This window comes from Equus quagga, chromosome 11, assembly GCF_021613505.1.
Source record: "Equus quagga isolate Etosha38 chromosome 11, UCLA_HA_Equagga_1.0, whole genome shotgun sequence".
NCBI classification, from domain to species: domain Eukaryota; kingdom Metazoa; phylum Chordata; class Mammalia; order Perissodactyla; family Equidae; genus Equus; species Equus quagga.
Window position 1 is genome coordinate 35,638,658 of NC_060277.1, and position 16,205 is coordinate 35,654,862.

General features: G+C 35.8%; 1 protein-coding gene across 2 annotated transcripts in view; it reads right to left on the minus strand.

The window, feature by feature from the left end:
* Nucleotides 1–3,038: 3,038 nt before the first annotated feature.
* The window catches only part of FHL5 (four and a half LIM domains 5), a 41,470-nt gene continuing 28,303 nt past the window's right edge, over nucleotides 3,039–16,205 (minus strand). The window contains exons 5-6 of one of the 2 annotated variants that reach the window (XM_046674478.1): nucleotides 11,296–11,482; nucleotides 3,039–6,658 (exon numbers count right to left, since the gene is read on the minus strand). In XM_046674478.1, the coding sequence (XP_046530434.1) occupies nucleotides 6,495–6,658; nucleotides 11,296–11,482 (351 nt within the window). In that variant the 3' untranslated portion in view covers nucleotides 3,039–6,494. The remainder of the gene's footprint in view (nucleotides 6,659–11,295; nucleotides 11,483–16,205) is intronic. The other variant, XM_046674479.1, reaches the window with a different exon arrangement.

Here is a 16,205-nt window from a genome sequence, read left to right on the forward strand (position 1 = left end):
AGACTGGTGTCGTGAGTGCCATTGGAATAAAACGTTTTTATTTTGCTAATAATATTTCATTGTACTGCTTAGTAGAGTTTTTCTTCACACATAAATTAATAAATTTAGCAACATTAGATCATACCGTAAATGTTTTATAAAATTCTATTTCTACACATAAGTGTCATGAACATTTTTCCATGTCACTAAATAGTCTTAAAATAATTTTTTTAATGACGGCTTTTAAGTATTTTATCGTAAATAGGTATCATAATTAATTTACTCTATTTTGGATCTTTAAGTTGGTTTATTGTTTTGGGTTTTTTTAATAACACTGCAATAAACATTCCAGTATGGAAATATTTGTGTGGCTCTCCAATGATTTCCCCAGTACAAATTCTTAGAAATCAGAGTTTCTTGGTCAAAGCATATGAAAAAATGCTTTTATATATAATTCATAATTAAATATTATCTCTTTAGATACATTGCCAAATTGCCTCCCAGAAAAACTTTTCTCTCCCAGCAGTGTATGAGCCAAATGTATTGAACAGGAACAAAAAAATCTCATAAGCCTAGGGAAAATTGATGTCATTATTATTTTAGAGGATGTGTTTCCAAGATTTCTATGAGCACCTATTGATGGGAACTTCCTGGGAGCATTTTGTTATTTTTTTAATTTTTAAAATTATTGTATTTTTTAAAATAAAAGTTGTATATGTTTAAGGTGTACAACATGGTAATTTCATATACATATACATAGTGAAATGATTACTACAATCAGATTTTTCAGGAACAAGGAAAGGACAACAGTAGCAAATACCTCACAACAGCACAGGAAGTTGAAGATTATTAACTTTGATGACTATGTATCCATTGGTGGAATCTGAGAGAGTAATTTCCCTTGAGAGGAGGAGATAGACACCAAATTGTAGTTCTCAAGTCCAAAATTTTATCAATATTTTTCTTTTCTTTTGTCCATTTATTTTGCTTCCTTCGAATGCCTTGCAGTTTTGAAAAAAATTATTATACAGCGAAAAAAGTTTTAAAAATTCAATTTAATTTTCTATTTTATCAGGAATGTCAATTTTTCACCACCGCTCTTTTTCTCCATTTCTCCTTTATTCATTTTCCCTCATTCATTTCCTGTTTCAGAACTTGGACTGAAGTTCTCAGATAAACAACTTCGTAAATGTTGCTACAGAGAGAAATCAGGGATGGGAAGTCATTTGTATAAAGAAAGAATAAACCTTTGGGATTCAGTGTGTGGACTTCCATAAACATCAAACTTGATTTGTGTTTTTGCCTGTGGTGGGAATAGCATTTAATGTTACTGTTTGAGTCATTGGATGGATGTCTCTTGAGCTCATTAATGTTCCTCATTCAGAGAACCCTTTATGGACATCTCCTCCATAACTTTATTACCATTCGTGGGAAAATATTTGACCCAAATACTTTTTGCTCCCGTATGACATGGATCATAATTCTATCACAGTGAGCTGTTCCCTTTCTCAACCACAGAGATATACAATCCAGTCGTTCCAAATAAACTTAAATCCTGTTGTTTCTTTTATAGACACAAACTTTAGCATGAAATTCTTCTGTTTCTTTCCCATTCTTTTTGATTCCCAGTTTGAGAACTATCTTCCCCAAGCCCATATTTAACAAGGTATCTGGTCCTAAAACTGGTCATCTGGGAAAATTCAGAATGTTCAGAATTCTGGAAAAGAACTTCTCTAATTCTCTCTGGATGATGCATTTTTAGTACCATCAAGGAAGCCACATGGATGACTGAGTGGATGGACTCATTTATAATATCTGTAGATTTGGATGACTCAGATGAAGACTCTTCGTGTTCTTGCTGCTTGATGTCCTTCTGTTATTTTGGCATAACAAAATCCAGACGCAGTAACTTCTGAGAAGTTGTAAGGTCAAATCTATCTCATAACATTTTCTCCAAGTTTTGATAGGTCTCCGTTACCTCTCCCTGGAAAGAGGAACTCAAAGTTCCCTAAACGTTTCTTTACAGGTATCTCAGCTGCCTCTTGGTATGTTTCTGGCAGAATAATGATCTAAAGGTCTCATGCTTCTGGGGGAAGTTTCAGGATAAAGGTAATATCCTAGCAAGTATAATTTCTAGTGATATTCTGAGTCTTTCATCAAAGAAACACTATCCCAAGACATAAAGTTTATCTTTTGAGTACTCATAAGAATTTTATTATCTTTCAAAGCCAAGTTATTTTTAAAAATGAGCCAGAAATGTTTGGTGAGAGGTGTTCTTCCAAATAGTTCTTAGTGGAACACATTCCGACGTTAAATGAATTCATAATCTAGTGTAACTCTGGAGAGAACCTAACTGATACTTATAGTGTAGTTTAGCTAGAGTTCTGTGAAGGCTTGTGTTACCAACACAAAGTTACTTTAGATAAAATAAATGAGAGTTTAGAACCATTGTGATGTTTAACAATTCCTCCAATATAGAAACAATAAGAAATTAGCTAAAGACTATGTCAGTCAAAACAGGAAAACCCAATTGAAGTGGCCTATTTCTGATAGAATATATTTAGAATCAGAAAAATGATAATTGGAAATAAAATAGTTCTTCTTAGTTTAGAATATTTTAAAATTTGATCACTGTAAGAAAGAGCACAGATGTGGTTCTCCTAGTTTAAAAGGAGAGGTCTTACTGTTTGGGTTAGACAGTTCAATTATGTTATTTTTGTATTAATTCCCTGACATAATATCTGAACATATAGTTAATTTGGATGTCGTAAAAATGGATGGGACAAGAAGATAAAAGTCATCACACTCCCTTATGTAATAGAAGTAGAAACACTACAAAGTTGTTCCACACCAATTTTTTTTACTGCACAGTTAATGTAAGAAATAAATCTCTAAAAACAATTTGAAAAATATATACTATGCAAATTTATTTGGCACAAGAAACTTATGAAAGCCATGATTTGTAAAACAAGTAAAAACTGTACTATTGCAATAATAAATATTATCTATAAATGTGAGAATAATTTATGCGGTCAATTAAATATATCTAAAACATACTGTAATGATCATTTTCTTATTTAAAATATGAATTATTATCAATATACCAAGTAGATTAAAAAGTACTTTTTTCTTAAATCCAAAAATGGTATCACTAACATCAGATGTAAGTTTTTGCGTTGATTTTTCATTTGTGGTACTAAATTTTGTAGTGATTTTTAATCAAGACCTTTTGTGATCAGTGTTAGGCATTTTCACAATGGGTGGCCAGACTTTCACTCCAATGTACAACATAATGTTTATTTTTTTTACTGTTATAGTGACTATGTAAGCTTAAACTCAAGATCATAGCACTATCATACTTCACTTAATCAATGGACCTAGATTGTTCCATTATGACACGTTTATGGTTTTATTAAGTGAAAATTGAACACTTACGCACCCTACCTGTTACCGTGGAAGCAGAAATTCTTTTCTGCATTTTTCTTTGTCATCTTTAATCCCAACGTGACAACATAGGATATTTTGATTTATTGGCTTGTATACTCATCTATATCAACAAATAAAGCTCTTGGCCTGAATTACCTATTACTTCTTTTCTCTTATTATTTCTGTAGCCACTAACCAAACAGATCACTACATTGAGTCCGAGCCCCCTGGGAACCTTGCCCTCTTCAGATCTAGGCCACACAGAAGCATTAGCATGATGTTCTTCTAACACTGTTATAATGCTTTTTCTCCTCTGTTTGAGAACAGTTAGTAACTTTCTATTGCTTGTTATATTAAATATAAACCTTTTATCCTAAGAGTTAACATTCTCCCTTTGTCTGACCCTTTTTCTTTTAGCAATCTCATTTCTTCTTGCTCTGGCACAGTCTCTCTGTTACTTCCAAGCCATCTGGTTGTTATTAGCACACAGAATTTGCTCCTAACTGCTTCCCTGCCCGGCAGATGTCTCTCCCTGAATCCCTGGGAGCCCACCGCTTCCTGAGGCAGACAGTTCCATCTCTGCATGGATCAGTAGGAGGTTTTTCCCTTTGTTGACCTGAAATCAGGTCAGATAGTGTAGTATAAGGAGATAGGATATAGTATAAGATTTTTACTTTTATCTTTGTGAATATGTCAGTCTAAGAAGGTCTTCTTTCTTAGCTGTTTTGCATGTGTGTTGTGTGTACGGTGGCAGTTTTTATAAGCTGTGGGGAAGCATCTCTACATCTGGCACTGTCACATTTCCATATCCTGATCTATTCTCCCACACCCCAGAACCACAAGAGTGTGAGCTCTGATTTTGCGTCTAGTACATATTTAATACATATTTGATGACTAAGCTACGCTCTAAATACGAAATTATTTATATGTGAAAGTGTATATACTTAAATATACATCGCAAAAGACAACAAAACTTCAGTCTCAGAAATGATTGTGTGAATTTTAATTGTAACAGATAGAATGCAAGCCTGATCACATGCATACTCACCCCCCAAACACAGCAAAATGCCTAAACATTACTAACTGTTTAACAAGAAAACTTTACATTTTTATGTTTATCTATAATTGGTTAACTGAGACAATGTTACATGTTGTATATCTATCGAGACTTAGAATGGCTTGGTTTTCTAAATACGTAATGCACTGTTATTTTCTAGATCATAGAGCCATTGGCATATTCAGTTCCGCATATGCAGTTTCAAACAATGCAGCAAAAATATTGATAGTTTTGCCTAAGTTTTATAATGTGAACATGAGAAAATATCTTGGCATTGTTAATATAAAAATAACAATTATATCTTTCAAATAGCCTAAGTATCCTGACCTTTTATGAGTACCTCTAAATTGTTAGTACCTCCAAATGTCCTTGAATTTTAAGCTATTTCAAAAATTGTGTTTCCATAACAATTTTAATTGAATCTCCTGTGATGCTATTTTACTCACTGTAATCAGCCACAGCATATAATTAGATTTCAATCAGAACCTTTAATGCTAAGCAGTAATCTGAGGGTAGACACTTATAAAAATATTAAGTCCATGTGGATTTCTTCTCCTGACCTCCTTCTACCCACCCAAACGATACTATGACAAGGATCATAACTGACCATGGAGAGCAGAGGTTGTTTTCCATTTGTCCCACATAAAGTGGGAAATATTGTTGTGGGGCAGCTAGGTAGGGTCGTTATCAGTTGATGTCTGGTAGAAAGAGGAACATACGGTGATAGAATTTTCACTAAGGTTGTTACTTCTCTTGTGACCAACAAATACTGACTTATTTGTAAAATGGCTGCTTAGGATTGGGAGTGCACTTCCGGGTCACGCAGGAGATTGAAGCTCTGGGACATGGTTGGCATGGGGTGAGGCGCGAGGCACACGTGTGGAGCGACAATGGGGAGGGGTCTTCTGTAGCTCACATTGCTCTTGTACTGCTTTGCAGGAATTGTCAGCAGTGAATTATTCTTTTTCAGTTCTTATTATTACTAGATTTCTTTAAAGCCCACTTTTTTGTCTTCCCATTAATCATCTATGTAATTTTAGAAGGCAAAATGCATGAGGCTTAGAGCTAATTATGCAATCCATTATGCCTTTAGATATCTGGATGAAAGTCATGTTCAACACTCTATCCCTTTCCTAAAACTTATTTCCACAAATGATGATTTAATGATCTATTTACTTTAAAGGCTTGCCTTTGGGGACAATGATAATCTTGGTTAGCTCATTTGAAAGAGTAGAATTTTCTTTCATGGAATCTAAGTATTTGGAAAATACCATCAGTATTGTGGGCTTTGAAAATACATTTAATACAAAATGTGTTGAAACCTATGTTTTGGCTATCCCTAGGTAGAAAGGGCCCCTTATACCTATGCAGAGAATGAGAGCCATAGTGTCCTCAATCCTCAAATTCCATGGATTAAACACTGGAACCAACCAGCTGTGGAAGCAGTACGGAGGAGGGCAAACTGCAGTTTTGTTTTTCAACTCCAAAGTCAGTATGTGTGAACAATAAAAGAGTGATAAAATGACAGAATTCTTAAATGTGATGATTGCTAATCGGTTTTCCCCGATCAGTTTTGTTCACCATTCATAGCCAATCTATCATGTTGTGTGTAATTAGCTAGCTAAGGCAAACATGAGTCTCATGCAGGCCTTTCAATTTGATCTCTTAATTTCCTTTTTACTGTGCAGTTTTGAAATACATCAATCTTTGGTAATAACATCCGTGACTTCTAGGTATAAGTCATATACTTGATGACAATAGATATTTTCCTAAGTATCTAACAGCAGAGTGCAGTATTTTGCAAGGAGCAGTGCCTTTGTGAGTTAGTATATATTCGTTTCTGTTAGATTGTGCTTTTTTTGAGTTCTTATAATATTATCAGTTCAACAGGAAAGTGTGCAAAAACTCTTCTTCTATAAATACTACCTTAAAGTTTTCTAAAGCTTAAGTCAGAAATACTACTTCAACAGCATTCTGGATTTAATGAGCACAAAAGCAAGGTGGATATCAGGTGGGGAAGGACTGTCTCCTTCTAGATGTCAGTGTCTACCCCGGAACCACATTTGCGGCAGAAGATTTCCTGGTTTTGGGTCAGGAAGCCTTCCCCGACCAAAGAGACTGAACACTTCCTGCAGTTAAAGCATTCGCTGTGCCACTGGCGGTCTTGAAAGCAGATAAACTTGGCACCTCTGAGACCTGTAAAGGAATTGGAGAAAAAGAATAATCTATTCTTTCAGTGAATGATCGAGCATTCTATCAGTTACTCTTGTGGGAACTGGAGATAAAGCAATGAGCAAGACAATGTAGACGCAAGTAACCTGAAAAAGAATGCTGCCCTCAGTGGCCCTGTGTCCACCCAAGAACGTCATGAATAGGCAAGTTACTCCTACGGGACCCAGCCAGATTCCCGTCCAAATTGTTTCATAATCTACACAAGTAGGTAGAATCTGGATATACAAAGCATACATTTTTGCAAACAGATAAAGATTATCTAGACTGCTAAGGAAATACAATGTAGTGCCCTGGGAAAAAAAAATGTAGTGCAATGTAGTGTAGGTTGTGAAATCAGAGATATCTGGGTATAAATATCTTTCCTCTTTCTCTCTTCATGATCTGTTTTCTTAGCTGCAAAATTAAGATAAAATAAAATAAACGTATATTTCCTAGCCTGTCTGATGTTTTTATGACTTCTGTTTCTCTTCTTGTCCCTCTTTTTCTGTGTTTACTTTTGCTTAGGATAGGGTCCCATGGTCATATTGTGGTTTGGGACACAATTTCCAAAGCCTCAAATAGAGAATTTCATCCAGACTGTAGCCTAATGTAATGACCTTATTACCTTGCCCAGAAATAACTTCAGCCTAGGCATGAAACAAAGACCTGTGAATCTGATCACTCCGGCCATGAAGGCCACGCTACACAATGATTGGTTTCTAAGAAGTGCCTGGTCAGCCCCACCACTTTAACTTGGACCTCACTTGAGCCATAGGGTTTCTAAGAAAGGTAGTAAAATTTGAGTCTTCAGTAAAATTCTGTCTCTCTATCCCTAATATGAATCCAGGGCACAGTTCAAGGAATTGATTTTGAGGATTCGTAGAAAAGTTTTGGGCATTGGGAAGCGGTTGAGATGCCTTAGGCTTGGGTCTTTATCTATTTTCCAAGATTTCTTAAGTGATCTTGGTGCTATGAACTTCCTGTGATTTTCTTATCACCCATAGAGTGAAGCTAAAATAGTTCATGTGTGGCACGTGTGTGGTACATGTGTGGAGACATGTAATTTCCAAATATTCCATTGGGGATGGTGAAGCAAAAAGTGTGAATAAGCATTCTATTTCAGATAAACTCTCCTAAAATATGATAATGAACTTTTGTTTCCATCCTAGAAATGTTATTTGATGTCTTTACATATAATTTACTAGTTCATAGATAAATTTACATCAAATTCCTCTACTTCCCTTGATTAAATTTATAGTTTGCTTATTTATGAGGCTATCATTACTTGCTAATAAGAGTAAATCAATAATGTACCAATTAATTCCCTTAATGTTATTCAAAACATTAATAAGCTGACTGCAAGAATAATGTTCTATATATACATAAATCATCTCTGCTCATAAAGCTAATTATTATACATCCAGCGCTTTTATGCTCATGAGTTTTTCTTGATGTTATTAGTAAGCCTTGTACAAGCTGCAAATGCAAAAATAATTCTTCTAGAATTTTACAAAGAAGAAAAAAATAGATGCATCTGGCAGCAGGAATTTAAAAAAGGCCTGACCCAACACAAGAGATGTTTGTAAGTTGTTCCGATTTTGGAACAACTGGATATGTTTACTCCCTTTGGGCATGAGGGTCACTTGCAGTTAGAAAGTCATCTTGAAAACAGGTCTCTGGTGCCTGTGTTATCTGGCTTCACTTATTCCTGGAGAATCAGTAGAATGAGAGCTAGCGTTTGTTGAGAATTGAAGATGAACCAGTCACAACTCTAAGTTCTTTACATGTGTTACTTCATAGAGCTCTCACCTCACCTTTCTATGGTCAACATTATCATCAACTCTACTTGGCAGACCAAAACTGAGAAACAGGTTCAATAACGTGCCCAAGGCCAACCAGCTGGTAGGTGGCAGATCTGAGATTCAATCCTAGGCCATGAGGCTTCAGAGCCTATTCTCTTAACTTCACCAAATCAAGTTTTAACTTATCTTTTGTAAAGAACACAACCAGGATCAATAGCATCCCTTTCTGAAGAAACCATAACATTTGTAACTTCTTTTCCTCAAAATAAACAAAAATGGAAGAAAGCTAAGATAAGGGCCTGTTCAACACCTCATTTTACAGACAAGGCAAATGAGTACCTCGGAGGTGACTTATTTACCCACGGCCACACAGTAGCCAGGGGCAGAGGAAGACCAAGATCTGTTACTTTCTGGTCCAGAGCAGTTCCCACTACATCAAGCTACTTCGTTTATCCCAGAAAATCTGAAAGGTTAATCCTATTTTTAGGAGAGAAAAAAATTGTAGTGATACCTTGAGTTTGTTCAATGAATCAATTTCATTGTGATGGGATTTAAAAAAAATTATACCTGGTGACTTACAAATAGATTTAGTTAATGTAAAATAGTATTTTGAAAACATTCTACACAGTTTCTCAGGATGACGTATTGTTTGCACGAATGCCTGACTTTCAGAAGATAAATATATGGCAGTAGAAGAATTCCCTGTGGTCCTTTAGTTCAAACAGCTCAATTTTAAAGCAGCACAACAGCAGGACCTATATATATTAAAGAATTGGAGCAAAAAATATTAAGTGAGTTGGAAGTTTTTGCAGGCATTTTAGTCTCTGATGTGTCTCCATCACAGAGCCAAAAGAAGATTAAGATAATTATCAAAAGACTGATTATTCTAAATTAAATATGTAATTCTGCATTTGGATTACTTTTGGGTCAAATCTTCGGTTCCTGATCATCCTTATGTTACATGCAGAACAATGTGATTTTTCCGTTAAACTTAAAGCTGGGCTCAGTGATTGACCTGTAATAACCCATCAGGAAAAATCACTGAGACACATGAATCTGTGATGGATCAGAATAGAAACTCATCAATTTCAGGACTCATGTAGGCTTTTTCCTGATCAGTATTAACAGGAAAGTTTTCAAATCATTTTGAGTTGTTTAATATTCTCATTTCCTCATGGAAGCCCCTCTTTTTTTCTCCTGGTCAATTCAAGAAAATTGTTGTAGAGTAAATTGACTGAATCCATTGGGATCTGATTGTAGATTCCGCTAAGGAGATTTTGAAGCTCCAGTTACTGTTGTATTTCTGGAAGTCCCATTTTCTAACTGAAATCAGTGGAGACGATGGCTTATTCTCTTGACTGCAGGAGTTGCCAGATGTGTAGAAGGCAGGAGAGTAGAGAGTGGTTAAGAGTACAAGTTTGGAGCCCGACAGTATGGGATTGCCAATGCAAGTCCTTGAAAGGGTTGGGGAGGTGAGATATCAGAGTGATGGAGACAAGATGTGATGAACAGAGAGGGCATGCCCCACACAATGGTCCAGTCTCTCAGCTCCATATGACAGTGACCCTGCCAGGGAATGTGAGGGCAGTCTGCTCATCCCTGGTAGGCTCCTCACTTAGATTTGGCTGCAGAGATGAATTTTACATTAGTTGTTTCAAACACGTGTAGGCCAAACCAAACATGCCTGCTGGCCAGAGGCAGCCTGTGGGCCTGCGTGAGATTCTGAAAAACGTGGTGCCCTGTTTAGACAAACAGCATCGTACTCTGCTTATCCAGGTAACTCTCTCCCTCCTTTGTAAGTCAGTAAAAGTCTGCCAAGCTGGGTTTGCAGTGAAACTCTTTTCTTTCTTTGAAGATGCGTGAAGATTCAACTTTTATTTTGTGATATATTTGAAGATGGAAGAGGAGGAAAGGGATAAAATAATCTTTAATTCTATGTTACATAAACTGAACTAAAAAAATGAACTATCATCTAGGAGTACTAGCAATGAGGAGTAGAAGTACAGTTCTGCCACATTACTCAGCAAATTATAAATTGCCTAAAAGAATAGCTGCTGGGTTCTTCAGGTGTGTTAGCTTCAATTCTTTTACTGAAGCGTTAGCATTTTAGGAGTGTCTCTGAGGAAAATGTAATGCATTTTTTTACCTTCAAAATCTATTTAACATGGATCAATTTACCATTTATGCTATTTTCAAATCATGTCACATGTATTTTGTTTCTTTAGCAGGTTGCTATCTTGTTTCATTTCATCTATTCATAATTAATACTTGTTGCAAGTGAATAGAAAGGAAAGAGAATAATACATTTGTTAGAAGGATTTTAAAATGAAGTTTAATTAATTCCTGACCTATGCTACACTAATTAATAGGGCTTCAAATTTTTGTACAATACTTGCATTTAATTTGAACTTTTTCTGTTAAGGTCCCTTTGCCCTTGTTTGGAATGAAGCAGGATTTTGATTTATGAGTATCCCGTCCTGCCACTCACATCCTTGAAGATCTGGCTCAGATCAGGCCTCCTCCTGAAGGTGTTCTTTGACCTCTCAGCTCCTCTTGTCTCCTCCTTCGCTGAACCATTACTTCACTTAGAGTTAGTACCATTAGGTTCAGCATTAACTCCCTCTACACAGCATAGCTACCCTCATTATACTTTATATTTGCCTTGAGGAGTCAGTATAATTTTTGTATTTGTATATAGGTACCTATGTGTACTTAAAGGAAACATAAGGGAAAGAGTATCTATCTTCTACTTGCATTTCCTAAATTAATCCATAGCCCTAACTGTCTCATGGTAGGACCATATTAAACCAAAGAACTCACCAGTAATGGGTTTGCTGCAGGCTGCACACTTTTTGGCATAAAGGTGGTTGTAGCAGTCCAGGCAGAATGGATAATCATCTCTGGACATAAACTCTTCTTCACAGAGCTCTTTCCTACAGCCACTACACAGAAAACACTCTTTATGCCATGGCTGGTTCCGAAATGTTATCCCACCTGAAGTTATCACCTGCCAAGGGATCATAAAAAAGGCAATGACCATGGGAGCCATTACAATTCAAACTTTATGTGATTCTCTTCTATGTCTACAAGTGTTGCTGTGGGCTGCTCTGTCACCCTGGGTCAGGATGACCTTTCCCTGTGATTTTTTGAATCAATTTGAGAAGCAAAAGGCTGTAGGGGTTAAATAGAACTGGTAAGAAATATCCTAATTTTTCTCTTGCAATGGAACAGAAAAGAAAGAGGGCCATAATGGACTCAGGAAGATGAACAAAGAAGTAGGCTCTTGATTCCTTGGCTCATCTTCCTCTGACTTTCTTGTTGATCTCTGAAGATCTGCCGTTAGAGCTAAGATATTTTCTATACTATGTACTTATTCCCATGTCCAACTTTTAGGGATGCTGAAAAAAGCTACTTTTTTCCTGAAAGCTTTATTTTGGGTTCAAGAATATCCAGCAGTAGTAACCTTGAATGGAATTGACAAGCACCATCATCTGCTAATAATGAATAACTTTCCTTAAGTGTTTTCTCAGCCCTCAGCCCTGTGCTAAGGGTTGCCCTCTTCTTAATATTCTCATTACCCCCACACAGCAGAGACTATTATCTTCCCCCTTTAGAGATGAACAACTACTCAGGGTTAGAGTGGTTAAGTCACCTGCCAAGGTCACATAGACCTAAAATTCAAACCTGCACAATCTGACTCCATAGCTTAACCATTAACACAATACTGAGGCAAGATTACTTTGCATTGACAAGCAGTTGGTAAGCCCTTGTTGAATGCATGAATAAACCAAGAGAAGGAAATGTTTGGAAAGCAGTTTCAATGCTGCATCCAGCACAAATTGGGTGCTGTGGGCAATTTCATGAGTTTTCAGCTTAAGGACTCAAAGTAGCGAATGCTGGTTGTACATTGAACCTTAACATGTGACATACTAGGGTTTTGTCAGAGATACTTATTATTCCTCCATAAGATAATTTTTTCCCTAAATCAGTTTAATCCATGGATTCTAATTTTTTAAAAGATTTTTTATTGATGCATAATTGACATATAATGTTATATTGGTTTCAGATGTACAACATAATGATTCGATGTTTGTATATATTGTGAAATAATCCCCACGATAAGTCTGTTTACCATCTGTCACCATACAAAGTTAACTTTAGGATTCGCTCTCTTGGTAACTTTCAAGTACTTTCTACGATGTTATTGACTATAGTCACCACTCTGTACATGACATCCCCATGACTTATTTATTTTATAACTGGAAGTTTGTACCTCTTGACCTCCTTCCCGTTTCACCCACTCCTTAACCCCCCTCCCCTCTGGCACCCACGATTCTGTTCTGTTCTCTGTATCTATGATTTTTGTTTTGTTTTATTTGTTCATTTGTTTTCTTATTTAAATCTACATATAAGTGAAATCATATGGTATTTGTCCTTCTCTGACTTATTTCACATAGGATAATTCCCTGAAGGTCCAGCCATGTTATCGCAAATGGCAAGATTTCATTCTTTACTATGACTGAGTAGTATATACTATATCTTTCTTATCCATTCATCCGTCAGTGGGCACTTAGGTTGTTTCCGTATCTTGACTATTGTAAATAATTTGAGAAACATAGGGATGCATATATCTTTTTGAGTCAGTGTTCTTGTTTTCTTTAGATAAACATCCAGAACCGCAATTGCTGGATCATATGGTAGTAGTATTTTTAATTTTTCAAGGAATCTCCGTACTGTTTTTCTTAGTGGCTGTACCAATTTACATTCCCATCAACCGTGCACGAGGATCCCTTTTTCTTCACATCCTCCCAACACTTCTTATTTCTTGTCTTTTTGACAACAGCCATTCTAACAGGTGTGAGGCGATATTTCATTGTGGGTTTGATTTGCATTTCCATAATGACTAGTATCTTGACTATATTCATTATTGGATATATGATTTGCAAATATTTTCTCCCATTCAGTAGGTTGTCTTTTTACTTTGTTGATTTATAGATTCTACTTTTTAAAAAGTTAAAATATCTTTATTTAGAATCAGATAAATAAATACTGGACAATTTGTCTTGTTTAGCAATTGCTAAGTCATAGCCTCTTTCAAATCTGTGGTTATTGAGCTCCTGGAGCAGCTGTGGAACCTGGAAGGTGTTCACGTAAATGTCTTATAGTGACTGAAGTAATGTGATACCTGAGATAGTTCTTATCTTTGTATTCAAATTAACTAGATATAGAAAATGTAGAGCCTATTCTAAGCTGTCTTATTGTTGACAAAGTAAACAATGTTATTTGTCTGTGAATAGGCTTTTGAAAAGATTATTCTAAAGATATTTTTAAGTCTTACAACAAATATCTTAAAAATTAAAGATATATGACAGAAAGTTATTTTTCCTAAAGGAAAAAAAGTATACTGTTCTAAGTAAGTAAATGGGACACAATGGTGGTATGAACTAAAGCAATTTAAAATACACCCTACTGAGTTCAAATACCTTACAGCAGGCACAGCAGAATTCAAGATCCCCTTGATTTGTTTGGACAAATGATTAGCAGGAAATTCTTAAAAGATTCAAAACTTGAAAGATGTGTTCACAGCAAAGTAAAACTTGATATATACACTAAAGACTGTCTCGTTAGGGAGAAGAAAGTCTGGAATATTAAAAGTAGTTTGCTTGTGATTATGCTCCTTTTGAAGAGGCTGGCAGGCTTGATGGAGTCTAATATTTGAGCTCTGTTTTTGCCACTGACTGATCCCAGAATTTAGGACAAGTTTCTTCTCTGGCTAAGTGGGGACAATTATGATTTTGTGCTCAGTAGATGACAGCCAATGAATTGCAGAATACTCTGATTGAAACTTGAGGAATTTGAATTCAAAGCACTTGTAGTTTGAGGTTAGTTGCTTTTTGGTAGAAAATAAATTTTCATTTCACAAAATACAATCTAGGAAAAAAGTCCTAAGAGCCTGGTTGTCAAGTAGTTTTTGCCTATTTTGTTTTGTTTTATATTTGGTCTTTGGCTTGGTTTGAAACAGATTGTTTTTCTTCAGCTTGGATCTTCTTGATCAGAAACATTTATATCTAACTTTCCCTAGAGGACTTGAGGCTTAAAAAATTAAATAAAAAATAACCTAGTATGTGCTGGTCTGTCTACTACCCAATATAAACATTTCATAAATTTTTGGTGACTTCAAATCATGTCCTAAATATAGGACAGGCTCCTATAAACTGGGAAAGGACACTGCTTTGGCCTCAGACAGACACTACTCAGCACTGTTGTAATAGAGAAGTTCCCCTCTTGAATCTTTTGTTGTTGTTGTTGTCATTGTTGAGGAAGACTTGCCCTGAGCTACCATCTGTTGCCAATCTTCTTCTTCTTTTTTTTTGCTTGAGGAAGATTAGCCCTGAGACAACATCTGTGCCAATTTCCTATATTTTGTATGTGGGTCTTCGCAACAACTTGGCTCATGAGTGGTGTATGTCTGCGCCTGGGATCCAAACCTATGAACTTGGGCCACTGAAGGGAGCACACTGAACTTAACCATTAGGCCATGAAGCCAGTTCCTATTGAATCTTTATAGCATCAAAAGAAACTTTATATTTTATGCCCAATAAATGATTTTGAGATAATTCCCACAAGTCTCAGTAATATTTTAGCGTAAGTCTTTAAAAAATATAGCTTAAAAATGGCCAGCCTAGGTGCCCCTCAAAATAGTGAGATAAATCTATCCATTTTATTTCCAGTACTGTTTCTAAATGCATGTTGTTGACTCTGGCAATTCTTTGGAGCTTCATACGTTACAGGGTCATAGGGTGTGATTGTTGCTTGTAAAGTTGTTTTCTAAGTCAGTGTTTCTGGTAGACTAATGGAAGTCTCCGAGTATAAGATAGTTTTATATCATGTTACTATCAATTGTAATTTTCAGCTATCATTGTAGAGTAATTTAATAATTATAATTTAGGAGTTGATTGATGCCTTCTCAAATGCAGTACTAGTATTGTAAATATATGTATAAAATTGTTATGTGTCTGCATGTATGTTTCTATATTCATTTGTAGAAAGTGGCAGTGAGAATTCTAGCTGTCCAGAGTCAAGCGGACAAATGGTCTTAAGAGATATGCCAAAGTAGTTCATAAATCAAAGTAGTTCGCTATACTAATCCAACGTTTTCATGATTCAGCTTTCTCACCACAGTTTATAATGTTATGTTAAACTTAGGATGCCTCACATGTCAAGGATTTCTTTGAGAATATCAATATACATTTTATGGAATACAGACCGGTTTTACAAGATGATAGAGATGAGTGACTTTTTCACATAAAAGCTTAGAGGATAAAAAAGAATTAGACAAATTTTACTTAAAAACAATGACTTCCTATTGGAAAATATGTTTTGAATGGGTATCCAAGTCGAAAGGTACCACATGATACTATGGAACTGGAAGTGAAGGAAATCACTTTCAGTTCTTAGTTTTCCTTCCATCTTTGTGTCTGATGAATTTCCCTAAAGATTTGTCACTCCTTTGAGCCTATCTATCTACTCTTGAGGAAGATAAAAGCTTCAAGCCAAGAAGACATTTGCGTTACTAGGACATAATGTGAGGAGTGAAATATCCTGTTTAAATTGGTTCCCTTAGTTACTCTGTGAGACAAATCGATATTTCTCTGAAACTAAATGGATCAAAAATTGTTTTCTAAGAAATATTTTGTATTCAAAGGGAGACGTGTTCCCTCTACCAGAAA